Here is a 25,200-nt window from a genome sequence, read left to right on the forward strand (position 1 = left end):
ATATGGGGAACAAACCACTTTAACTTCTACGAGAAAGTGAGCTCCATAAAACAAAAACACTTTGGAGAGATAGTTTGTATCTATCCACCGGAAAGCATTTGACACAATACCACTTAATTGGATGGTAACGAAGATGGATCTTCAGAGGCAGGGATGAGAAGGAGACTCCCGTGATAATTGAGAAATTAATTACGAGGAAGGAAACTAAGGCCACGTGACAGAGGAACCTTCTCAGGATGGGTTAGAGTTCACAAGTAACGTGCCACAGGGCTCAATCCTGGGATCACTGCTCTTCTTAATCTAAGTAAAAGACTTAAAAGGACTAGTGTCATGAGGGGTAGTGCATAACGCACCGACCCACCTGGGTTGGGTGTAGGATAACTGCCGCGCCCTGGATTCGAACCCACGCGGGCCCGTTCCAGAGTGGACCCGTCGCTAACCAGTAAACCACGGTGGCCCATGTGTGTATGAAGAATTTGAGATAAACCATGATCAGGATCTAGAGCTACCATAATAACTGCTAGAGATCTTAAAGCACAGGAATCTAGACAAACTGCTAAGTTGGTTTGATACGCGTTTGATGCGATTTCGAGTTAATATACAAAGCACAGATGGCGGGATACTGTGGCATCAGGCTTCGATACGAATATCATAAACCAATTTTACAGGAATCTGAGAGGGACTTTGGGAATTGACATCGTCCCTAACCTGTCGCCAGAGTTCCACATTGGGAGAATTGAATGCGAGACCAACTGTAGGGCTGGCAGACATTACAAATGCATTCAAGAACATCGACAAAGGAAATATTCAAACGCACTGTTCGCATCCTACGATAGGTCAAAACTAGACTATGCTTCACAAATTCGTATACTTAAGGATGCACACACAGTAAATAAAGTCCATAGGAAGGTAACAAGGTTGGTATCAGAATTATGTGAGCTGAATTACAGGGCGAGATTAAGAGGCTAGACACTAGTCCACAAAGGAAGAAAGAAGAGTCAATGGGTGACTTGATCTAAACTTTCAAGTTTTCAAATCTGTTAAGAGATTTGTGGCCAGCTCTTCGAAGATGCAAGAACAGAACAACCAGAAGTGACGGTAGAAAAGTGAAATTTCAGGAAAAATGTATAATGATGTCGGGTCCCACGAGTGTAGACTCCCCCCCCCCCCCCCCCCGCCTGACTGCAAATTGGAAAATTACAATTACGATTATACGCATGCACAGTTTAGGATCTACGGACTGCGTAAAGTGACCCGTATGGTGTGACGGCCTCCCGCAGTGCTGGCGACATGCTCAATTTGCGTTGGATCAATGCTACCATAGTAATAGTGGAGCGTGTGATCACATGTGCTACGTGTTCACACCGTCGTGCTGCATCACCACTGGTTACCGCGCACGATTGTTGGTGTGACGTCACACCTTAAATTCGGCAAGCAAGTGGTGGAAGCAAAGTGACGTCATCATGATCTCCGTCTCCAATTGGTGGAACCAAAGTGACATCATCGCGAACTCGGCCTGCAAGTGGTGGGAGCAACGTGACGTCACCCTGACTTCGGCCAGCAAGTGGCGGGGAGCAACATGACGTCACCTGAGCGCGGTGGTGTTGACAACGCGACGACACATAAGGGTGGTAACTAAGGTTGCTTAGATACCGGGTTTTTACTAAAGTAAACATTTGTGCGTCTACAACACGTATACCATTTATAATTAACGTGCGCTAAATAGCATGAACCATGTATCTTCAAGCCTAAGTCACGTAATTCATAATAGCTGACTGCTTAACAGGATCTTACCTATTCATTAATACTTGAACAGAAATGATTCCCAGATGTCAATATGGTAGATACTCTGAACATTCAAAACAGTGGAAATATTTGCATTTGATTCTTTTTTTTTTTCCCACGGCATCATGAAATATCTACTACAAAATTATTTCTAAAAATAACTAAATTAACAAAACAGATACTAGAGTAAATGTTGCTTTCCAACACAGCAGTACCAGACCCCCTTCAGTCAGTCCCCAGCCTCTCACACCAGACCCCCCCTCCAGTCAGTCCCAGAACCTCACCTGACCCCCTTCAATCAGTCCCCCAGCCTCACACCAGACACCTTCCACTCAGTCCCCCAACCTCACACCAGACCCCCTCCAGTCAGTCCCACCTCACACTAGACTCCCTCCAGTAACTCCAGAAAGCCCCAGGCTCACACCAGCCCCTTCCAATCAGTCCCCCAGCCTCACACCAGATCCCCTCCAGTCAGTCTCCCTGCCTCACACCAGACCCGTTCCAGTCAGTCACCAGCGTCACATAACTCCCCTTCCAATCAGTCCCCTAGACACACACCTGACCCCTTGCAGTTAGTCCCCAGCCTCACATAACACCCCACCCAGTCAGTCCCCAGCCTCACACACCAAGCACCATCTAGTCAGTCCCCTAGCCTCACACCAGACCCTCCCTCCAGTCAGTCCCCCAGCCTCACACCAGACCCTCCCTCCAGTCAGTCCCCCAGCCTCACACCCGACCCTCCCTCCAGTCAGTCCTCCAGCCTCACACCCGACCCTCCCTCCAGTCAGTCCCCTGGCATGACACGCGACTCTGGGTGTCAGGCACCAACTCACACACACACACACACACACACACACACACACTCGTAGTCAACCCATCGCCCGGGCCGGTCGCTCGCACCTTCCCGACCCACCACCACCACCACCGCTGCTCAGCTGGGCAGTACAGTGTACTGGGGACGAAGACCACCAACCACACATCTCCCCACCTTCGGATCACAGAGGCGGACGCAGGTGTAGCCAACAAGCGAGCAGCACGCGCCAGGGTTATGGCAAGCACTGCGTGCCTGTAGACAGGGACGGTCGGTGAGTGAGGCACGCCGGGGGAAGTCATCGAAGTCCTTCCTGCTGGCGGTGTATACATAATCCAAACACACACACACACACAGAGTCCTCGCCCATCGCCATGTCGGCCGCATCGCGTAAGAGAGGCCACAGCGCCAACGGCTCCGGCAGGGCGAAGGCGAGCAAGCCCCAGCACAACAGCAAGCACAGCAAGGCTTCCGTCAACCACCACCCCCAGCAGCAGAGCAGCAAACGCTCCTCCGCCAACCTCTGCCAGGTGGAGCGGGAGCAAGGGCTGCTCCAGGCTATAGGCAGACTCCTCACCATCTTCATTAAGGGCTTCGCCGCCCTGGTGCTCTTCGCCCTCATCTTCAACCTGTTCCTGGTGCTGCTCAACAAGCTGGTCTTCAAGGGGAAGATCAGCCAGTACATCCCAGCCAAGAGCTGGAGGGACATCTTAGGACACTGACTCCTCTCCAGCCCCCGTCGAGGGACACTCCCGGCTGCCCTAAGCCTGGATATGTCCTTGGGACACTGAACTAACTCAGGACAACAAAACACAGCCCCTTTACTGCGCTTCAATGACGAAGATACTACGAAAGTGGCCCTGTGGTGTAATCTCAGAGCGGACATAAAGTACTTAAAAGTGTAGACGAAATAAAAGTGAACATCGCGAAGTGAGACGATTATATATGCCGGATCATATCTAGCACGTTTTGATAAACCACATCAAACTTGTTCATCTGATTTCTAAATCTGATATCGCGACAAATGTACACGACCAAACAGTGTTCATGTGGTGATTCAGAGAGATTAATACACTTAAGTACACTTCACTACTTATAGAAATTTGGTCGAGTGGTGTAAAAACGTCACAAACTGGTTTGCTATCCACCAGTGTCAGGAAGCCAAGCTGGTGAACACACACACACACAGTGTGCACGGGGGAAAAAAAAACGGCCCACAGATCAATGTTGCTTGTCCACAAGAGCAGTGGAGCAAGCAGGTCCACAAGAGCAGTGGAGCAAGCAGGCAAAGAAGTGAGGAACTAACCACACACTGCTGTTTCTCCTACTGCTGTTCATCTGCTGAGCCGGGTCAACCTCATGGTGGTTCCTACATCACAATTACCAACCTCACACAGTCACCTCAGGTAACCCACAACACTATTTTATGATGAGTCCATCGCAACTCACTCACACTACCATACGCGAGTAATACGCACACCCATGTAGTACCCTCACACTACCATACGCGAGTCATACGCACACCCATGTAGTACCCTCACACGACCATACGCGAGTCATACGCACACCCACGTAGTACCCTCACACTACCGTACGCGAGTCATACGCACACCCATGTAGTACCCTCACACGACCATACGCGAGTCATACGCACACCCACGTAGTACCCTCACACTACCGTACGCGAGTCATACGCACACCCACGTAGTACCCTCACACTACCGTACGCGAGTCATACGCTCACCCATGTAGTACCTCACACTACCATACACGAGTCATACGCACACCCACGTAGTACCCTCACACTACCATACGCGAGTCATACGCACACCCATGTAGTACCCTCACACTACCATACGCAAGTCATACGCACACCCATGTAGTACCTCACACTACCATACGCGAGTCATACGCTCACCCATGTAGTACCCTCACACTACCATACGCGAGTCCAACCACAGCGCCTATGTACCTCACACTACCACAGATGAGTCCAGAACTACTCCCGTGCACCTCACACTACCACAGATGAGTCCAGAACTACTCCCGTGTACCTCACACTACCACAAATGAATATAACAACCACGCGCCTGGTGCCACTACTATAACATGTGACCCCCTCCCTACATACGTATGTACTCCATACCACTACAGTGGACATTTAGAGTGAGCGACGTGTGTAAGGCAGTTGATCAACTATGATCAAACTCCTGTACAGAAACTGAATATCATAAATATATATATAAAAAAAATGATAGTTACAATACATTTCCAATATACGTTCAACGTATATGCAGACAGTACTTTACGCACCATGACCTTATATGACCTTAACCCCGACCCCCAGTACTTCACTACCACGGTTACTATGACCACCCCATTTTTAACTAAACTGTATCTACCATGACCTCTCTACCACACTACCATGATTATTCTTCCCTCGTTGTACTGTATTATTGTGTTTCTACCATGAGCCTTGACCTTCCCACCCACAATACCTGTGACTACCATTACCAATACAATTACCGATCCTACGTTTACGAACCCTGGTTGTTCAATACATTTCTATACCCTCCTCCGATCCTACTCTCCCACTGACACGGGATTCAATCCCCTTACTCGAACCCCCTCTGACTTCACCACCACTGCGATTCCCACGACCTACTTAATAATAAACACGACGGTGCGACACCTTGAACACATGGACACGACCTTTGAGCACGACGGTACGATCATTAGGAATGAAGACAGCCAAAGACTTTGATCCTGAGTCGTGATCATTACTCGTGCCCTAATCAGTAATAAGTATCTATGGATACAGGTTGAGCAGTGAGCGGGGCGGCCTGGTGAAAACAGCCCTCCCTATAGCCAGGGGTGTGTATGGCGTGGCGCGGGTCAGTATCACCATATCCCGCGCACGTCTGTTCATTGTCAGCATTCATGGTTACTACCGGTGACCGATCTTCTGATCATCCTATCATTTACGATCTCTCTCTCTCTCTCTCTCTCTCTCTCTCCTCTCTCTCTCTCTCTCTCTCTCTCTCTCTGTATACATATATATATATATATTTTTTTTTTTCTTTTTTTGCTTTGTCGCTGTCTCCCGCGTGTGCCCAAACCATTTCAAAACACCATCTTCTGCTCTCTCAACCACGCTCTTTTTATTTCCAGTGGGAGATGTATAAAAGAAAGAGACAGGAGGTCAAGAGAAAGGTGCAAGAGGTGAAAAAAAGGGCAAATGAGAGTTGGGGTGAGAGAGTATCATTAAATTTTAGGGAGAATAAAAAGATGTTCTGGAAGGAGGTAAATAAAGTGCGTAAGACAAGGGAACAAATGGGAACTTCAGTGAAGGGCGCAAATGGGGAGGTGATAACAAGTAGTGGTGATGTGAGAAGGAGATGGAGTGAGTATTTTGAAGGTTTGTTGAATGTGTTTGATGATAGAGTGGCAGATATAGGGTGTTTTGGTCGAGGTGGTGTGCAAAGTGAGAGAGTTAGGGAAAATTATTTGGTAAACAGAGAAGAGGTAGTGAAAGCTTTGCGGAAGATGGAAGCCGGCAAGGCAGCAGGTTTGGATGGTATTGCAGTGGAATTTATTAAAAAGGGGGTGACTGTATTGTTGACTGGTTGGTAAGGTTATTTAATGTATGTATGACTCATGGTGAGGTGCCTGAGGATTGGCGGAATGCGTGCATAGTGCCATTGTACAAAGGCAAAGGGGATAAGAGTGAGTGCTCAAATTACAGAGGTATAAGTTTGTTGAGTATTCCTGGTAAATTATATGGGAGGGTATTGATTGAGAGGGTGAAGGCATGTACAGAGCATCAGATTGGGGAAGAGCAGTGTGGTTTCAGAAGTGGTAGAGGATGTGTGGATCAGGTGTTTGCTTTGAAGAATGTATGTGAGAAATACTTAGAAAAGCAAATGGATTTGTATGTAGCATTTATGGATCTGGAGAAGGCATATGATAGAGTTGATAGAGATGCTCTGTGGAAGGTATTAAGAATATATGGTGTGGGAGGAAAGTTGTTAGAAGCAGTGAAAAGTTTTTATCGAGGATGTAAGGCATGTGTACGTGTAGGAAGAGAGGAAAGTGACTGGTTTTCAGTGAATGTAGGTTTGCGGCAGGGGTGTGTGATGTCTCCATGGTTGTTTAATTTGTTTATGGATGGGGTTGTTAGGGAGGTAAATGCAAGAGTTTTGGAAAGAGGGGCAAGTATGAAGTCTGTTGGGGATGAGAGAGCTTGGGAAGTGAGTCAGTTGTTCGCTGATGATACAGCGCTGGTGGCTGATTCATGTGAGAAACTGCAGAAGCTGGTGACTGAGTTTGGTAAAGTGTGTGAAAGAAGAAAGTTAAGAGTAAATGTGAATAAGAGCAAGGTTATTAGGTACAGTAGGGTTGAGGGTCAAGTCAATTGGGAGGTGAGTTTGAATGGAGAAAAACTGGAGGAAGTGAAGTGTTTTAGATATCTGGGAGTGGATCTGGCAGCGGATGGAACCATGGAAGCGGAAGTGGATCATAGGGTGGGGGAGGGGGCGAAAATTCTGGGGGCCTTGAAGAATGTGTGGAAGTCGAGAACATTATCTCGGAAAGCAAAAATGGGTATGTTTGAAGGAATAGTGGTTCCAACAATGTTGTATGGTTGCGAGGCGTGGGCTATGGATAGAGTTGTGCGCAGGAGGATGGATGTGCTGGAAATGAGATGTTTGAGGACAATGTGTGGTGTGAGGTGGTTTGATCGAGTGAGTAACGTAAGGGTAAGAGAGATGTGTGGAAATAAAAAGAGCGTGGTTGAGAGAGCAGAAGAGGGTGTTTTGAAGTGGTTTGGGCACATGGAGAGGATGAGTGAGGAAAGATTGACCAAGAGGATATATGTGTCGGAGGTGGAGGGAACGAGGAGAAGAGGGAGACCAAATTGGAGGTGGAAAGATGGAGTGAAAAAGATTTTGTGTGATCGGGGCCTGAACATGCAGGAGGGTGAAAGGAGGGCAAGGAATAGAGTGAATTGGATCGATGTGGTATACCGGGGTTGACGTGCTGTCAGTGGATTGAATCAAGGCATGAGAAGCGTCTGGGGTAAACCATGGAAAGCTGTGCAGGTATGTATATTTGCGTGTGTGGACGTATGTATATACATGTGTATGGGGGTGGGTTGGGCCATTTCTTTCGTCTGTTTCCTTGCGCTACCTCGCAAACGCGGGAGACAGCGACAAAGTATAATAATAAAAAAAAAAAAAAATCTCTCTTACCCATACGTTACTTACTCGATCAAACCACCTCACACCACACATTGTCCTCAAACATCTCATTTCCAACACATCCATCCTCCTCCGCACAACTCTATCCATAGCCCACGCCTCGCAACCATACAACATTGTTGGAACAACTATTCCTTCAAACATACCCATTTTTGCTTTCCGAGATAATGTTCTCGACTTACACACACACACACACACATATATATATATTTATATATATATATATATATATATATATATATATATATATATATATATATATATATATATATATATTATTTATTTTGCTTTGTCGCTGTCTCCCGCGTTTGCGAGGTAGCGCAAGGAAACAGACGAAAGAAATGGCCCAACCCACCCCCATACACATGTATATACATACACGTCCACACACGCAAATATACATACCAATACATCTCAATGTACACATATATATACACACACAGACACATACATATACACCCATGCACACAATTCACACTGTCTGCCTTTATTCATTCCCATCGCCACCTCGCCGCACAAGGAATACCATCCCCCTCCCCCCTCATGTGTACGAGGTAACGCTAGGAAAAGACAACAAAGGCCCCATTCGTTCACACTCAGTCTCTAGCTGTCATGCAATAATGCCCGAAACCACAGCTCCCTTTCCACATCCAGGCCCCACACAACTTTCCATGGTTTATCCCCGACGCTTCACATGCCCTGATTCAATCCACTGACAGCATGTCAACCCTGGTATACCACATCGATCCAATTCACTCTATTCCTTGCCCGCCTTTCACCCTCCTGCATGTTCAGGCCCCGATCACTCAAAATCTTTTTCACTCCATCTTTCCACCTCCAATTGGGTCTCCAACTTCTCCTCGTTCCCTCCTCCTCTGACACATATATCCTCTTTGTCAATCTTTCTTCACTCATTCTCTCCATATGACCAAACCGTTTCAAAACACCCTCTTCTGCTCTCTCAACCACACTCTTTATTACCGCACATCTCTCTTACCCTTTCATTACTTACTCGATCAAACCACCTCACACCACATATTGTCCTCAAACATCTCATTTCCAACACATCCACCCTCCTCCGCACAACTCTATAGCCCACGCCTCGCAACCATTATCACTGTTGGAACCACTATTCCTTCAAACATACCCATTTTTGTTTTGCGAGATAATGTTCTCGCCTTCCACACATTTTTCAACGCTTCCAGAACTTTCGCCCCCTCCTCCACCCTGTGCGTGTGGTTCTGGTGACGAAAGTTCTAGGGTCGAAGCTGGTATTAAAAAATACATTAAAAACATCTGAATCAGACGAGATTCATAATTCATTCAGTTCTCTACTAGCTTCAAAGGTCTTTTGGTGCTTCCGTCTTCTGTGGTCATCAGTCAGCTATGTATAATGTAAAAGCCTTGGCTTATCTAGAGACCTAGCTACATATAATTCAACATCTCACAGTACGGAGTACGGCCACTACGCTCGTATCCCCTGCGTGTCGTAGAAGGCGAGTAACAGTGGCGGTAACGGAAATACTCTCCTTCTGTATTTCTTTACAAAAGCAAAAAAAGAAAGTGTCAAGAGGATTTCTCTTTTATCTTTTATCCGTTTAAGGCTCAGTCATCTGTTAATACAGCAAATACGTATAATAGAAAAACACACACACACACACACACACACTGGATGGTATTGCAGTGGAATTTATTTAAAAAAGGGGGTGACTGTATTGTTGACTGGTTGGTAAGGTTATTTAATGTATGTATGACTCATGGTGAGGTGCCTGAGGATTGGCGGGATGCTTGCATAGTGCCATTGTACAAAGGCAAAGGGGATAAAGGTGAGTGCTCAAATTGAAGAGGTATAAGTTTGTTAAGTATTCCTGGGAAATTGTATGGGAGGGTATTGATTGAGAGGGTGAAGGCATGTACAGAGCATCAGAATGGGGAGAGCAGTGTGGTTTCAGAGGGGGTAGAGAATGTGTGGATCAGGTGTTTGCTTGGAAGAATGAATGTGAGAAATACTTAGAAAAGCAAATGGATTTGTATGCAGCATTTATGGATCTGGGGAAGGCATATGATAGAGTTGATAGAAATGCTCTGTGGAAGGTAATAAGAATATATGGTGTGGGAGGCAAGTTGTTAGAAGCAGTGAAAAGTTTTTATCGAGGATGTACGGCATGTGTACGAGTAGAAGAGAGGAAAGTGATTGGTTCTCAGTGAATGTTGGTTTGCGGCATGATGTCTCCATGGATGTTTAATTTGTTTATGGATGGGGTTGTTAGGGAGGTGAATGCAAGAGTTTTGGAAAGAGGGGCAAGTATGCAGTCCGTTGTGGATGAGAGAGCTTGGGAAGCGAGTTAGTTGTTGTTCGCTGATGATACAGCGCTGGTGGCTGATTCAGGTGAGAAACTGCAGAAGCTGGTGACTGAGTTTGGTAAAGTGTGTGAAAGAAGAAAGCTGAGAGTAAATGTGAATAAGAGCAAGGTTATTAGGTACAGTAGGGTTGAGGGGCAAGTCAATTGGGAGGTAAGTTTGAATGGAGAAAAACTGGAGGAAGTGAAGTGTTTTAGATATCTGGGAGTGGATTCGGCACCGGATGGAACCATGGAAGCGGAAGTGAATCATAGGGTGGGGGAGGGGGCGAAAGTTCGGAGGGCGTTGAAAAATGTATGGAAGTCGAGAACGTTATCTTGGAAAGCAAAAATGGGCATGTTTGAAGGAATAGTGGTTCCAACAATGTTATATGGTTACGAGGCGTGGGCTATAGATAGAGTTGTGCGGAGGAAGGTGGATGTGCTGGAAATGAGATGTTTAGGACACTATGTGGTGTGAGGTGGTTTGATCGAGTAAGTAATGAAAGGGTCAGAGAGATGTGTGGTAATAAAAGGAGTGTGGATGAGAGAGCAGAAGAGGGTGTTTCGAAATGGTTTGGTCACATGGAGAGAATGAGTGAGGAAAGATTGAGCAAGAGGATATACGTGTCAGAGGTGGAGGGAACGAGAGAAGTGGGAGACCAAATTGGAGGTGGAAAGATGGAGTGAAAAAGATTCTGAGTTATTGGGGCCTGAACATGCAGGAGGGTGAAAGGCGTGCAAGGAATAGAGTGAATTGGAACGATGTGGTATACCGGGGTCGACGTGCTGTCAATGGATTGAACCAGGCCATGCAAAGCGTCTGGGGTAAACCATGGAAAGTTTTGTGGGGCCTGGATATGGAAAGGGAGCTGCGGTTTCGGTGCATTATACATGACAGCTAGAGACTGAGTGCGAACGAATATGGCCTTTGTTGTCTTTTCCCAGCGCTACCTCGCGTACATGCGGGGGAGGGGGTTGTCATTTCATGTGTGGCGGGGTGGCGACGGAAATGAATAAGGGCAAACAGTTTGACTTATGTACATGTGTATATATGTATATGTCTGTGTGTGTGTATTTATGTATACGTTGAGATGTATAGGTATGTATATGTGCGTGTGTGGACGAGTATGTATATACATGTGTATATGGGTGGGTTGTGCCATTCTTTAGTCTGTTTCCTTGCGCTACCTTGCTAACGCGGGGGACAACGACAAAGTATAATAAATAAATAACATATAATTTCAGGGGCCGTCTGTAATATGTACTCGAGTATTCATAACGCACTCGTACATATGAATACAGAGGCATCTATGGATTAAGGTGTGTGTGTGTGTGTGTGTGTGTTGAGTGGAGGTGGAGGAGGGTGAGGGTGGGTCGGGTGGGAGCGGCAGAGGGAGGACGTGGACTCTGGTAAACGGATACGGTTATGTGGCTAGGATACCATTCCGTCCCGTTCCAAGCGTGGCATACCTCATCCTGCCTAACATAGCCACCCAGCCAAGTGTAATTACCCACTTGCGCTGCACGAGGAGGGAGTCATACACTCGTGGAGTCACCATCTCTTGAACTTTACTATCATACAACTTTTTATATTTCTACATACTTTTCACATTCCCAATCTCATAAGCCAATCTATTCCCTTCTCCCACTACTCTCATTCTATAAAAAACACATATTTACCTTCTTTCCAACGAGTTTATTCTTTGATTCTATGCTGTCTCCTGGTCATACTATCCCTACACCTTACCAAGACCTGCTCACTGTCTACGTCATCAAGCTGATTTAAAAAGCTTAAAAGGTTGTCATCAGGTCATCACACGCCCCGGTCTTCTCTCTACCACGGTGAGCAAACATAAAGCCCTCCAGCCTATCCGTGCACCTCAGCTCTCTTGATTTATGGTACCGTCTTCGCTGTCCTCCTCTGGACCTTCTCCATGAGTTCTCTGTGACCAAACATGAAGAGCATTCACTAGTTCTTCCTTAATGTTGGACGTGAACAGCTTGCTGAATGATTCCTCTTACAAATACAGAATTCTATGCTATTCTCATAACTGCCAACTTTGTCAAACAAACTCGCACACACACACACACAAAAGGAACATGGATGGCAAAAATAGAGGAATTCTGCAAAACGAAACTTACACCGACGCGCAATACAGTCTGCACCTTCAATACACGGAATTGTGATGTCCAGCGCTCAAGCTGTTACCTCCATTCGTTCATGTACTACATGTATGTACATAGTCCACAAGTGTTCACTTGAAAACCAACAAAGTACCTCTTCAGTAGCGTTTCATTTTCGGTTCTCGAACTCACGTCATCAGAGGTTCTAATGTTTGTTTGTCCACACATATTCAGTCCTGGCTAGAGAGCTTTTTCTTATGAAGCAGTGGTTGCCTGTTTGAACTTCTCCAGAAGCCTTTCACTGAACTTCACTCGTTAACTGTTTTTTCTTTCTTTTTAGCAAAGCTATACATTTTCTAGGTAAGGAAATCTGATATGTCTGTGTGCCAAGACTTTTGGGCGACATTCAGAGGAGTTTTTCTCTACCTGACATTGAATATTCTTTCATCTTCAGCACTGGTGTGAACAAGTGACAGGAGAGCGAACACGCTTCTAGGGAAGATGTACGTACATACTTCTCCTTAAAAGAAGACTCGTCTCTCAGTTGTGAAATGGCCACCTACAACTCATCATCAGCTCTTGGGTCAAAATATACTACAACCTTTAGTAATTTCTTATCCACTTCTATACATGATAAATGGGAGCGACTTTTTGAAGCCTATGCTCTGCACTCAATTCTTAGCAAAAACACTTGGCCCTTCCCATCCAAACCACGCCATAACTAACGACCAACTTTCAAGTAGAAATAAATAAAAAAAAAGCCCTAACCTCTGCTTCAGACTTCAGCACATTCCCTACCCACCCTCAACAAATATAGTAGTGACAAAACACACTGAAATTACCCTACGAATACTAAACAACCGCTTTCCAAACTCAAGTCTGAACGCCAGCCCACCAAGACGTACACCCATCTGAAACCACACTCCCTAGACATAAAAGAGATACACTTTCTCATCTATACTATGGACATTACCTACACCTACATGATAAACACTGATTCAACTTGGGACCCTTCACGCCCTCGATGCAACTACGACAGTATATGGACACACTGAGCTGCCCGGCATTCTCCTCACACAACAAACGTACGCACCGCTAAACTCCATGACTTGTGGTCCAGCCCGGTGGAAATGGCAGACTCCCCTGGCGCAGCAAGAGTCCCACAGAAGATAGTCGGGACTCTTACCTGAATAAGGTTATCATTTTAATGCGTCCTGTACGAGTACTTAAGTAAGACTCTCAATGATTCTGAATCAGAAAATGCCCTCTGTTGACCAATTCATAACATGGAATGATCACAATTCTAAAAGGAAACGAAAATGTTTCACCAAGTACTTTTAAACCAAACGAACAATGATATGAATCGTATCATAACCAATTTGCTGAGCTGACGGTAATATCACACAGGGTAACAATAAAGATAACATTAGATCATCCTTCGTTTGCCTCACAGGTCTCACGCATACGGATCAAAATAATAAAGGAAGGTCAAAAGATCATAAGAGGCTGCAACGGTGGCACAACATGAAGGGATCGGCTCCACGAGAAAGATGGAGGAAATTCGTGTCTTTGTAGTTACTATAAGTGTGTATTAGAGAGAGAGAGAGAGAGAGAGAGAGAGAGAGAGAGAGAGAGAGAGAGAGAGAGAGAGAGAGAGAGAGAGAGAGAGAGAGTTTCTACGCTCGTGTTGTCGCCCCGTCTCAACCTTGTATATATGTCCTCTATGTCTTTACTCTTATGTAGGCACACATACATGCACACACTCTAGCCCACGCCAGGTGCCCATTTTAATCGACCAGCCCCTATGTGAGGATGAACAGCTGGGTGGACTGTGGACCGGCTGCAGCGACCAAATTCGAACCTATGCGGGACTGACGTCAGGCGGCCCTTGCGCGAGTGACGTGCAGTAACGCTAACCTCTACACCACGTGTGTGTGTGTGTGTGTGTGTGTGTGTGTGTGTGTGTGTGTGTGTGTGTGTGTGTCCTTAACATGAAGCAGGATAAAAAAAAAAAAACTTCCCCTCACTGCTGGCGATGACCCAGCTAATCTCAGCCATGATTACTAGACAAACAGCGTCGAGCTCCTTCGTACTGGGTGATTATCTACCGGGTGTATGTGAAGCATAAGCTACACAGTGAACAGATGCCATGAAACACTCGTGATTCCAGAACATTTCTAGAACACTTCTAGAAGGGTCGACCTAAAAACCCACCAATATCACGGGCCATACATGCAGTGTGGATGGTCGGATGTACGTTGAAAACCTGGAATACACTGTTCAAGGCAGCTTTACCTTGAACACCTGAAATACGCTGTTCAAGACAGCTTTACCTTGAACACCTGAAATACGCTGTTCAAGACAGCTTTACCTTGAACACCTGAAATACGCTGTTCAAGACAGCTTTACCTTGAACACCTGAAATACGCTGTTCAAGACAGCTTTACCTTGAACACCTGAAATACGCTGTTCAAGACAGCTTTACCTTGAACACCTGAAATACGCTGTTCAAGACAGATTTACCTTGAGTACCTGAACACACTGTTCAAGACACAATTACCTAGAACACCTGGAATACACTGTTCAAGACGGATTTACCTTGAACACCTGAAAATACACTGTTCAAGACAGATTTATCTTGAACACCTGAAAACACTGGTCACGAGAGAATAACCTTTAACAGCTGAAAAACACTGTTCAAGACAGATTTTCCTTGGAAAAACTCCTTTCAAGACAGACTTACTTTGAACACCTGAAAAACATCTTTCTGCATAGAATTACCGTAAACACAAGACAAACTGTTCAAGAATACAAAAATACTTTGAACACCTGAAAAACATCTTTCAAGAGAGAATTACCATGAACACCTGATAAGAAAAAAAAAAAAAAAAGGAATCAAGGTTTTCTGACAAGGCGGTCACAACACGGATGACCATGGCTTTTTAACCATCCTGGCAGTCGAGAACCTAATGAAAAAAAATGAAAAAAAATGAAACACGATTCCCGGCTATAGAACTCAAGCATTCCCGTCTCATCAGACTGAACAAATCCTTCTGGACTGCGACAGTCTCGCTCGATCGAAACCAAGCGCAGGTCCCGCTCTCATCGACCGTTCCTTTTCACGGCAAATCACCAGACGTGTTCTGGAGGATCCTAACATGACAGGTTCTGGAGGATCCTAACATGACAGGTTCTGGAGGATCCTAACATGACAGGTTCTGGAGGATCCTAACATGACAGGTTCTGGAGGATCCTAACATGACAGGTTCTGGAGGATCCTAACATGACAGGTTCTGGAGGATCCTAACATGACAGGTTCTGGAGGATCCTAACATGACAGGTTCTGGAGGATCCTAACATGACAGGTTCTGGAGGATCCTAACATGACAGGTTCTGGAGGATCCTAACATGACAGGTTCTGGAGGATCCTAACATGACAGGTTCTGGAGGATCCTAACATGACAGATTCTGGAGGATCCTAACGTGACAGGTTCTGGAGGATCCTAACATGAGAGGTTCTGGAGGATCCTAACATGAGAGGTTCTGGAGGATCCTTACATGACAGGTTCTGGAGGATCCTAACATGAGGTTCTGGAAAATCCTAACATGACAGGTTCTGGAGGATCCTAACATGACAGGTTCTGGAGGATCCTAACGTGACAGGTTCTGGAGGATCCTAACATGAGAGGTTCTGGAGGATCCTAACATGACAGGTTCTGGAGGATCCTAACATGACAGGTTCTGGAGGATCCTAACATGACAGGTTCTGGAGGATCCTAACATGACAGGTTCTGGAGGATCCTAACATGGCAGGTTCTGGAGGATCCTAACATGACAGGTTCTGGAGGATCCTAACATGACAGGTTCTGGAGGATCCTAACATGACAGGTTCTGGAGGATCCTAACATGACAGGTTCTGGAGGATCCTAACATGACAGGTTCTGGAGGATCCTAACATGACAGGTTCTGGAGGATCCTAACATGGCAGGTTCTGGAGGATCCTCACATGACAGGTTCTGGAGGATCCTAACATGAGGTTCTGGAGGATCCTAACATGACAGGTTCTGGAGGATCCTAACATGAGGTTCTGGAGGATCCTAACATGACAGGCTCTGGAGGATCCTAACATGACAGGTTCTGGAGGATCCTAACATGACAGGTTCTGGAGGATCCTAACATGGCAGGTTCTGGAGGATCCTAACATGACAGGTTCTGGAGGATCCTAACATGACAGGTTCTGGAGGATCCTAACATGACAGGTTCTGGAGGATCCTAACATGACAGGTTCTGGAGGATCCTAACATGACAGGTTCTGGAGGATCCTAACATGAGGTTCTGGAGGATCCTAACATGACAGGTTCTGGAGGATCCTAACATGAGGTTCTGGAGGATCCTAACATGACAGGTTCTGGAGGATCCTAACATGACAGGTTCTGGAGGATCCTAACATGACAGGTTCAGGAGGATCCTAACATGGCAGGTTCTGGAGGATCCTAACATGACAGGTTCTGGAGGATCCTAACATGACAGGTTCTGGAGGATCCTAACATGACAGGTTCTGGAGGATCCTAACATGACAGGTTCTGGAGGATCCTAACATGAGGTTCTGGAGGATCCTAACATGACAGGCTCTGGAGGATCCTAACATGACAGGTTCTGGAGGATCCTAACATGACAGGTTCTGGAGGATCCTAACATGACAGGTTCTGGAGGATCCTAACATGACAGTCAGTGGTTCGTGCGGCCGAGGACAACGATGATGACGTGAAGGAAGAATCCTCCTGCAGGAGGCCTAAGCCCTTGGCTGAGACTCAACACAGCAATCCGGGGCGGTAGGTACACACCCCAGGCCCTCAGCTGGCTCAAGGTGTATGTGTTCTTCCTCCGCCAGCTGCTCTACTTGCTTTCACGTCATCAAACAAATGGGGAAGGGAAGGTAAGAAAGATTCTCCATGTGTAGAATCATATAAATGACATTTCAATCACATTCAGGTCCAATACAACCCTCAACCCAAGAATGAGGCACTGCTCACCCCATTTTCGATCGAGCAGAACTGTGGCACGTAACCCGCCACACCGCCTGGAGGCTGTCAGCTAACCTGGAGGGTTCCAGCAGCAGCTGGATAAATAATCTATGTGACTGGAGTCATCCAGTGACTTTCAAATCTTCGGATTAGCTAATTCATCAACGTCCGAGACTTCAACCTGCCAGAGAAGATATCTACACCCACACACACACACACACACATACACACACACACACACTTTCAAAAGTGAATTACGGCCGGCGACGTCACCACGAACCACATCAATTAGTTCTGAAGTCTCTGGCTGGCAGGAGGATACCAGGGGCCTACTGTGGTATCAGGGGGGAATCAACCTGGGTGCAGACAACATCCTGCCTCCTATTATCACACTAGGCCCAGACATCCTCTAGGTAGTAAGATACCTCAAACGTCTTGGTGTCATTATAGACAACAGTTTGAATAGTCATGTCAGTGCTATCCTCGAACCTTCCTCATACTGTCTGTACCTTCTCTGCCATCTCAGTCACTAGGTGTCCCACCAACTGAACTCGGGAATGTCTCGACTATCTTCATTCTATCGAAGCTCACATATGCGTCGTCCCCCCCAGCTTGGTCCTCCTCACTAACAGCTACACAGAAGGACCAGCTAGAAAGAGTTCAGATAAGGGCATGCAGAATCATCCGGGGTCCACCTTACACCAACTACCAATAAGGCCCTCATCTCACTGAACCTGTCCACCCTCTCCAACCAACACCGGCGGCTCACACGGCAGTTTGGCAATACGCTGTTGATATTCCTCTATCCCCCCCTCGTCAGAGATACCTCTTCCCTCCCACTCGACGCCCCTCCACCAGGGCCCCCGTTCGTTACCAGAATCGACTTGTTCCAATTAAAGCTCGTACAGACAGACATAACAGTCCTGTACCTACCACCGTGAACCTCATAAACAATCTATGAGCAAGTGCACAGCTATGCTCGCGAACTGGTGATTTTCCTTTAAGTTACGCTATGTGGTATGTCAACTACTACTATTCTACTGTAACTATTCATCACTTAAGTGTTCAATCACGTTCAGAATGCATAAACCATACTATCTACTCAGTAAACATCCCAGTACATTTGCCACCCTGTTTATACTGACGTGACTCACCCATATATGCTAATCCAAAGTGTGGATATATCCAGCTCACACTACTCTTAAGCTCTTCCATGATTAGTTATCAAGCAACTGTCATGACCTCTCCGTTCTGCAATAGCTGTTATAACTCAGCTGTGAATCTTAAGCCAACCGGCTGCCTAACTAACTCCCAGGACCAATCACAATGGCGTTATCCAGGACCTTTCTACAGGCTCCTACAACTCAGGGATACGCTGCTTCCAGGAGCAGAGAAACGTAGAGTCCTTTGGAGTGACAGGACCTTTGACGAGACAGCACTTCCTATGAGATAGCCTCACCAAAGGTGGCTCCCCACTCTCTCTCTCTCTCTCCATATATATATATATATATATATATATATATATATATATATATATATATATATATATATATATATAATATATATATATATATATATATATATATATATATATATATATATATATATAGAGAGAGAGAGAGAGAGAGAGAGAGAGAGAGAGAGAGAGAGAGAGAGAGAGAGAGAGAGAGAGAGAGAGAGACCCAAGGTCGAAGCGAGATGGTCTGAACTTACCACTACTTAAAAAACAAAAGAAAAATGCAATCCCCTTAAAAGTGGTAGAAGAAAAGAATAGCAAAACAAAAGGCTTTCTCCCCACCTCTGGCAACAAGCCGGACGGAAAACAGGTGGGAAAATACAACTTGCAGGATTAATGTGTCTGAAGTACAATTCTAATAGGAAAGCCATAAGGCATTAAGAACGTGAATAAGTCATGCATCCCATCACCAACGTCATGCACCCCTTCACTTCACACCATTTTCCTGAGAGCTGACTCCATGCATCAATAACGTCGATGGTTAACAAATATTTCGTACAGTCCCAATTAACTCGGCGACCTCTTAAGTCTTAGTCCATTTCCTCTCGTTGGTAGTGGTGGAGCTACTAATAAGTGAATTTTCGATACCGACGTTGTTGAACCTATTTCAAAACATTCTATCAATCTACCCTGGTGGCACCTCTTCTCGCAATCAGTCATCATATGGTTTATTACGCAAGGAAGGAATCAAATTTAGTTGCATTTCGCTACACTGCTTCCAATTTAAGAATATCCTTGCTTAAACGGGGGCCCAAAACTGCATTGCATATTCAAAGTGGGGTCTAACTAGACTTGGGGATACGGTGCCAATATCACATCCTTGCTTTTGTATGAAAAGTTAATAAAAAAGTTAATAAAAAGTTAAAAGCTAATAAAAAAGTTAAGTAATAAAAAGTTAAAAGCTAATAAAAAAGTTAATAAAAAGTTAAAAGCTAATAAAAAAGTTAATAAAAAAGTTAAAAGCTAATAAAAAAGTTAATAAAAAGTTAAAAGCTAATAAAAAAGTTAATAAAAAGTTAATAAAAAATGTTAATAAAAGCCTCACACCCTATTACTTTTTTGGCAGCTTCACGACAATGCTGGGAGAATCTAAAGATGATGGAGACATGCACCCCTAGGGTCCATACTACCGATCTTTTCGTCGTCTGCAAATTTGTATACAAATTCATTCAGCCCTACCTACGTCAATACCGTTCATATAAATGATGGAATTCATGGGCCCAAGTACGGATCCCTGGGGAACCCCAACAGAAACGGATGACCACAGGAATGATTTACTCTCTGCTTCGTATCACGTAAATAGGCCTCTACCCCGTTTCCTATGCAACTACTGATCTCCATATCCCGGACTTTATACATAAATCTAACATGGAAGGACTTTGTTGAATGCTTTCTAGAAGTCTAGAAATTTAATCTTTTTTTTTTTTTTTGTCTCGTCATGGGTAACGAATAATCTATGATCAAATTCAAGGAGTTTTGAGAGGAATGGCCTGCGCCTTCTAAAACCAGGTTGTGTATGATTGATCAGACTGTGTGTTGTTCCCGGTAATCTACAATTTCATCTAATAATCGACTCGGAGGTTTACGCATAATTGATTGCGAAGCGAATAGGACGGTAAATGCTGGGCAATTCGATGATCTTTTTTTTTTTTTTTTTTTTTTTTTTTTTAGAAACTGGAGTGACGTCTGTCAGTGTGAGAAAACCTTACGCGTATAAACATAACTGAACCAAACGGTAGGGTTATAGTACGTAACATTCATGGAGAACAAGTCGTGTGAATTGCACGACGTCAAGTCTTATGTTTCACACAGTATGTCTGTGGACTGAATGCCAGATGCCTCTGTATGAAAAAAAAAAAGAAAAAAAGTTCACAGCCGTAAACTTTGCCAATGCTACGCTAGCGGGTTGAACTTTTCCAGTTTGTGGCTGCCTACTGAGTGAGAGAGAGAGAGAGAGAGAGAGAGAGAGAGAGAGAGAGAGAGAGAGAGAGAGAGAGAGAGAGAGAGAGAGAGAGAGAGAGAGAGAGAGAGAGCAGGACTGAAAGTGGTACCGAAAAAAAGAGAGTATGTATAATGAACAAACATCTGAGACATCAACCTAGATATACGAGCTCTGGATCCAAGACGAAGGAAAGACCTGTAAGTTCTGGCTGGAGAGGAGACGCGCGAGTTCCCGGGACACGACTGATGTGTTCTGGTAACGGAACTTGTACCGAAACTTACGAGTTCTGGTAACAAGACTTGTGAGTTCTGGCGACAAGACTCGTGAATTCTGACGAGATTTATGAATTCTGGAGTCAAGACTTAAGAATTCTAGAGACAAGACTTGTTAGCTACGGGGACAAGACTTATGTGTTGTGATGACAAGACCTACGAGTTCTGTCAACACGATAACACGTTAGAAAGTGCAAATAATGCAAATTAAAATTCTAAATCGTTCCATAAGTCCATTAGCAGCAAATTGTACGGTAAAATACAGATAATTAGAAAAACCTTGAAAGTACAGCAAAACAAATAGTACGCGTGTCAGGGGGGTAAATCCGTAATTCAAAGACATGTTCTGCAATTATTTCCCCAAGTCTAACGAGAGAAGGACCTGGAGCCTTCAACATTACCTTAATTGTGATGGGTTAAGACTTGTAGAGAACACTTGAGATGATCAGACGAGAAGTACGTGGGCTTCTGATGGAACTACACCAGGAATGCACAGTAGGCGGTCCGTAGGCCGCATGCAACCCTCATCTACATGACGTGCAGCCTGGATGCCTTGGGTAAGATTCCGCAAAACATCATTAAACTACCAAGGGCTGCATTTCTATAAATGCCACAAGATCAGTAACCAGACTTGCATGAGAAGGCAGCTGTTATGAGCATCCTTATTCGGCTCCATTATCATCTCTGAAAACCATTCGTTTACATGAATCTTAGCACGTCAAACGCTTGGCACAGATTGAATGACGCCAATCTACGTCATGTTGTGCTACCGGGAACAACAAAACTTGATCCCAAAAAAACGCCAACCTTAGATTAAAAAAATGCACAGCCAAGAGTAACACCAAGAAGCCATTCTCTGAATGGTACCTTTTTTTCGATGTGTACGTTTAGGCCAAATGAACAATAAAACCCATTCAATCGATTTTCAGTGACTAAGAGTTTATTGTAGATTATGAAATGTAGCTCCACTGCATTTAAAAAAAAAACAGAAAAATAAGGCAATATTTGAAACGGAAGTTTAGAAATCACGGTATGTAAATAATCTGCGTGCCGAGCTAATGATTCAGTCCACCCGATGCTGCCCGAGAAGTAAAAAGATTGTGAAACCCTGATAAATGGTGCAATGCCTTGATGGTAACTCACACTATGAACTCGGGAATGTGTGGTAACAACCAATTTATGGATGCGGCTTGCAACTGCTGGAGGAGGGATCATTAGCCAACTGATGGGCCTATCTTCAAGAGAGGTTCAACGGAAAAATGCTCTATAAACCACAAGGTAGTAGTACTATTTAACAGACATGGCATGTAAACTACCATGTAAGGAAACCAACAAGCAATCAAATCAAGCAAAGGAGAAACTCCCTTTGTGTAAGGCTGGTGGATGTTTTGAGATGGACAGGGCACTAACCCCCACCTCACCTTAGGCATACCCCTCCTGAAAAATTATGCATCTTTGTACTTCTAAAAGGTTATAACACCCCTCTATGGGGATGTACAAACTATATTCCCAGGCAGGCATATATATATATATACACCTCAGTAATGTTCAAACAAGACCCACAACTGAAAAGGATGGCTTGCTTTACAAAAAATGTTTCGACCATAATGGTTTGGGTTGAAAATATCTACCTACAGATTAAACACACTAAAATTAAATAACAAAGTCATATGTGCTGATAATGAAAGAGGCTATTACAATACATGCCAATTATACATTTTCTTTATCATGTACATCAACCGTATATCTTATTAGATAATGTAAGATTGTGATGGTCATTTGTGTGTTGCAGGGGTGTGGGAGAGGATGGATTTGTAATGGCTTCATCACTTATACCAACTGTTGCATCGGGCAGTAGCTGAAACTCTGTACAAGTCACTCTTCTGAAAGCCCCACACACTCTGTGCCACCTAAAGGACATCCTGACACCCACACCAGGTACAATCCCAGTCTACTGGGAAGATGTTTATGATCACCCATGCAAGGTCTCCTAATAAAATGCTGTTCAACTTATTACTCTGGGAATAATGAGCTTTTTGACATTTTCCTCTTATTCCAAGACATGATTTCATTCACCTACACATGAAATGTGCTATGTAAGTATTAATCACATTATCATTCTCCTGTTTTCAAATTCTAGTTGGATTCCCTGGCAATCCATTAAAGTCTTCATCCTAAAGTTAATTCCATGGTCTACGTTATTTTGAAAGTTACTTCTAACAATGAGTATAAATATTAAACTGAGAATGTGTTTGCGCAATATCTTGCTCATGGTCAGCAAAATATGTTTCAAGTGGTGACAATGCACTTTTTGCCTGCCTGCCACTTCCTTAGAAATAAAAATGTACGTGAAATTGACAAATCCTATTCCCCCACTTACTATATGCCAGTCTGTTTTATAACATTTGCATCAAACAAATTTCATTCTAAAAATATAGCAATTACATAAGATGGATATTAGAACAGTAAGGTAGTAAAACTATACCTATATTTTTCTTACAAGGCACACGTTGATGCAAAAAAATAAACTCCCTTCCTGCGTATAATCTAAATATGTATCATCAAATTTTTCACACAGACACAGACACACAATATATATATATATATATATATATATATATATATATATATATATATATATATATATACACTTCATTTTCTTATCATACTTTGTCGCTGTCTCCCGCGTTAGCGACGTAGCGCAAGGAAACACGAACGAATGGCCCAACCCACCCACATACACATGTATATACATACACGTCCACACATGCACATATACATACCTATACATCTCAACGTATACATATATATACACACACAGACATAAACATATATACACATGTACATAACTCATACTGTCTCCCCTTATTCATTCCCGTCGCCACCCCGCCACATATGAAATTACAACCCCTTCATCCCGCATGTGCGCGAGGTAGCACTAGGAAAAGACAAAGGACACAGTCTAGCTGTCATGTATAATGCACCGAAACCACAACTCCCTATATATATATATATATATATATATATATATATATATATATATATATATATATATATATATATATATATATATATATATTATCCCTAGGGATAGGGGAGAAAGAATACTTCCCACGTATTCCCTGCGTGTCGTAGAAGGCGACTAAAAGGGGAGGGAGCGGGAGGCTGGAAATCCTCCCCTCTCTTTTTCTTTTTTAATTTTCCAAAAGAGGAACAGAGGAGGGGGCCAAGTGAGGATATTCTCTCAAAGGCTCAGTCCTCTGTTCTTCATGCTACCTCGCTAATGCGGGAAATGGCGAATAGCATGAAAAAAAAAAAAAAAAAAAAAAAAAAAAAAAATATATATATATATATATATATATATATATATATATATATATATATATATATATATATATATATATATATAGTGAGTCTTTCCTAGCGCTACCTCGCACACATGAGGGGGGAGGGGGTTGTTATTCCATGTGTGGCGAGGTGGCGATGGGAACAAATAAAGGCAGACAGTATGAATTTATGTACATGCGTATATATGTATATGTCTGTGTGTGTATATATATGTGTACATTGAGATGTATAGGTATGTATATTTGCGTGTGTGGACGTGTATGTATATACATGTGTATGTGGGTGGCTTGGGCCATTCTTTTGTTTGTTTCCTTACGCTACCTCGCTAACGCGGGAGACAGCGACAAAGCAAAATAAAAATAAATAATAATAAAATATATATATATATATATATATATATATATATATATATATATATATATATATATATATATATTATCCCTGGGGATAGGGGTGAAAGAATACTTCCCACGCATTCCTCGCGTGTCGTAGAAGGCGACTAGAGGGGACGGGAGCGGGGGGCCTGAAATCTTCCCCTCCTTGTATTTTTAACTTTCTAAAATGGGAAACAGAAGAAGGAGTCACGCGGGGAGTGTTCATCCTCCTCGAAGGCTCAGACTGGGGTGTCTAAATGTGTGTGGATGTAACCAAGATGATATATATATATATATATATATATATATATATATATATATATATATATATATATATATATATATATATATATATATATATATATATATATATATATATATATATATATATATATATATTGGAA

General features: G+C 43.9%; 2 protein-coding genes across 2 annotated transcripts in view; one reads left to right on the plus strand and one right to left on the minus strand.

The window, feature by feature from the left end:
• LOC139764643 (meiotic nuclear division protein 1 homolog) overlaps positions 1 to 25,200 on the minus strand; it is a 71,935-nt gene that overhangs the window by 32,410 nt on the left and 14,325 nt on the right. The gene's annotated exons all lie outside the window — the stretch shown is intronic.
• LOC139764645 (uncharacterized) overlaps positions 2,628 to 25,200 on the plus strand; it is a 36,626-nt gene continuing 14,053 nt past the window's right edge. Inside the window, exons 1-2 of the mRNA XM_071691504.1 lie at positions 2,628 to 4,002; positions 22,867 to 23,012. Coding sequence (XP_071547605.1) covers positions 2,971 to 3,318 — 348 coding nt within the window. The 5' untranslated portion in view covers positions 2,628 to 2,970 and the 3' untranslated portion in view covers positions 3,319 to 4,002; positions 22,867 to 23,012. The remainder of the gene's footprint in view (positions 4,003 to 22,866; positions 23,013 to 25,200) is intronic.

Source organism: Panulirus ornatus, chromosome 50, assembly GCF_036320965.1.
Source record: "Panulirus ornatus isolate Po-2019 chromosome 50, ASM3632096v1, whole genome shotgun sequence".
NCBI lineage: Eukaryota > Metazoa > Arthropoda > Malacostraca > Decapoda > Palinuridae > Panulirus > Panulirus ornatus.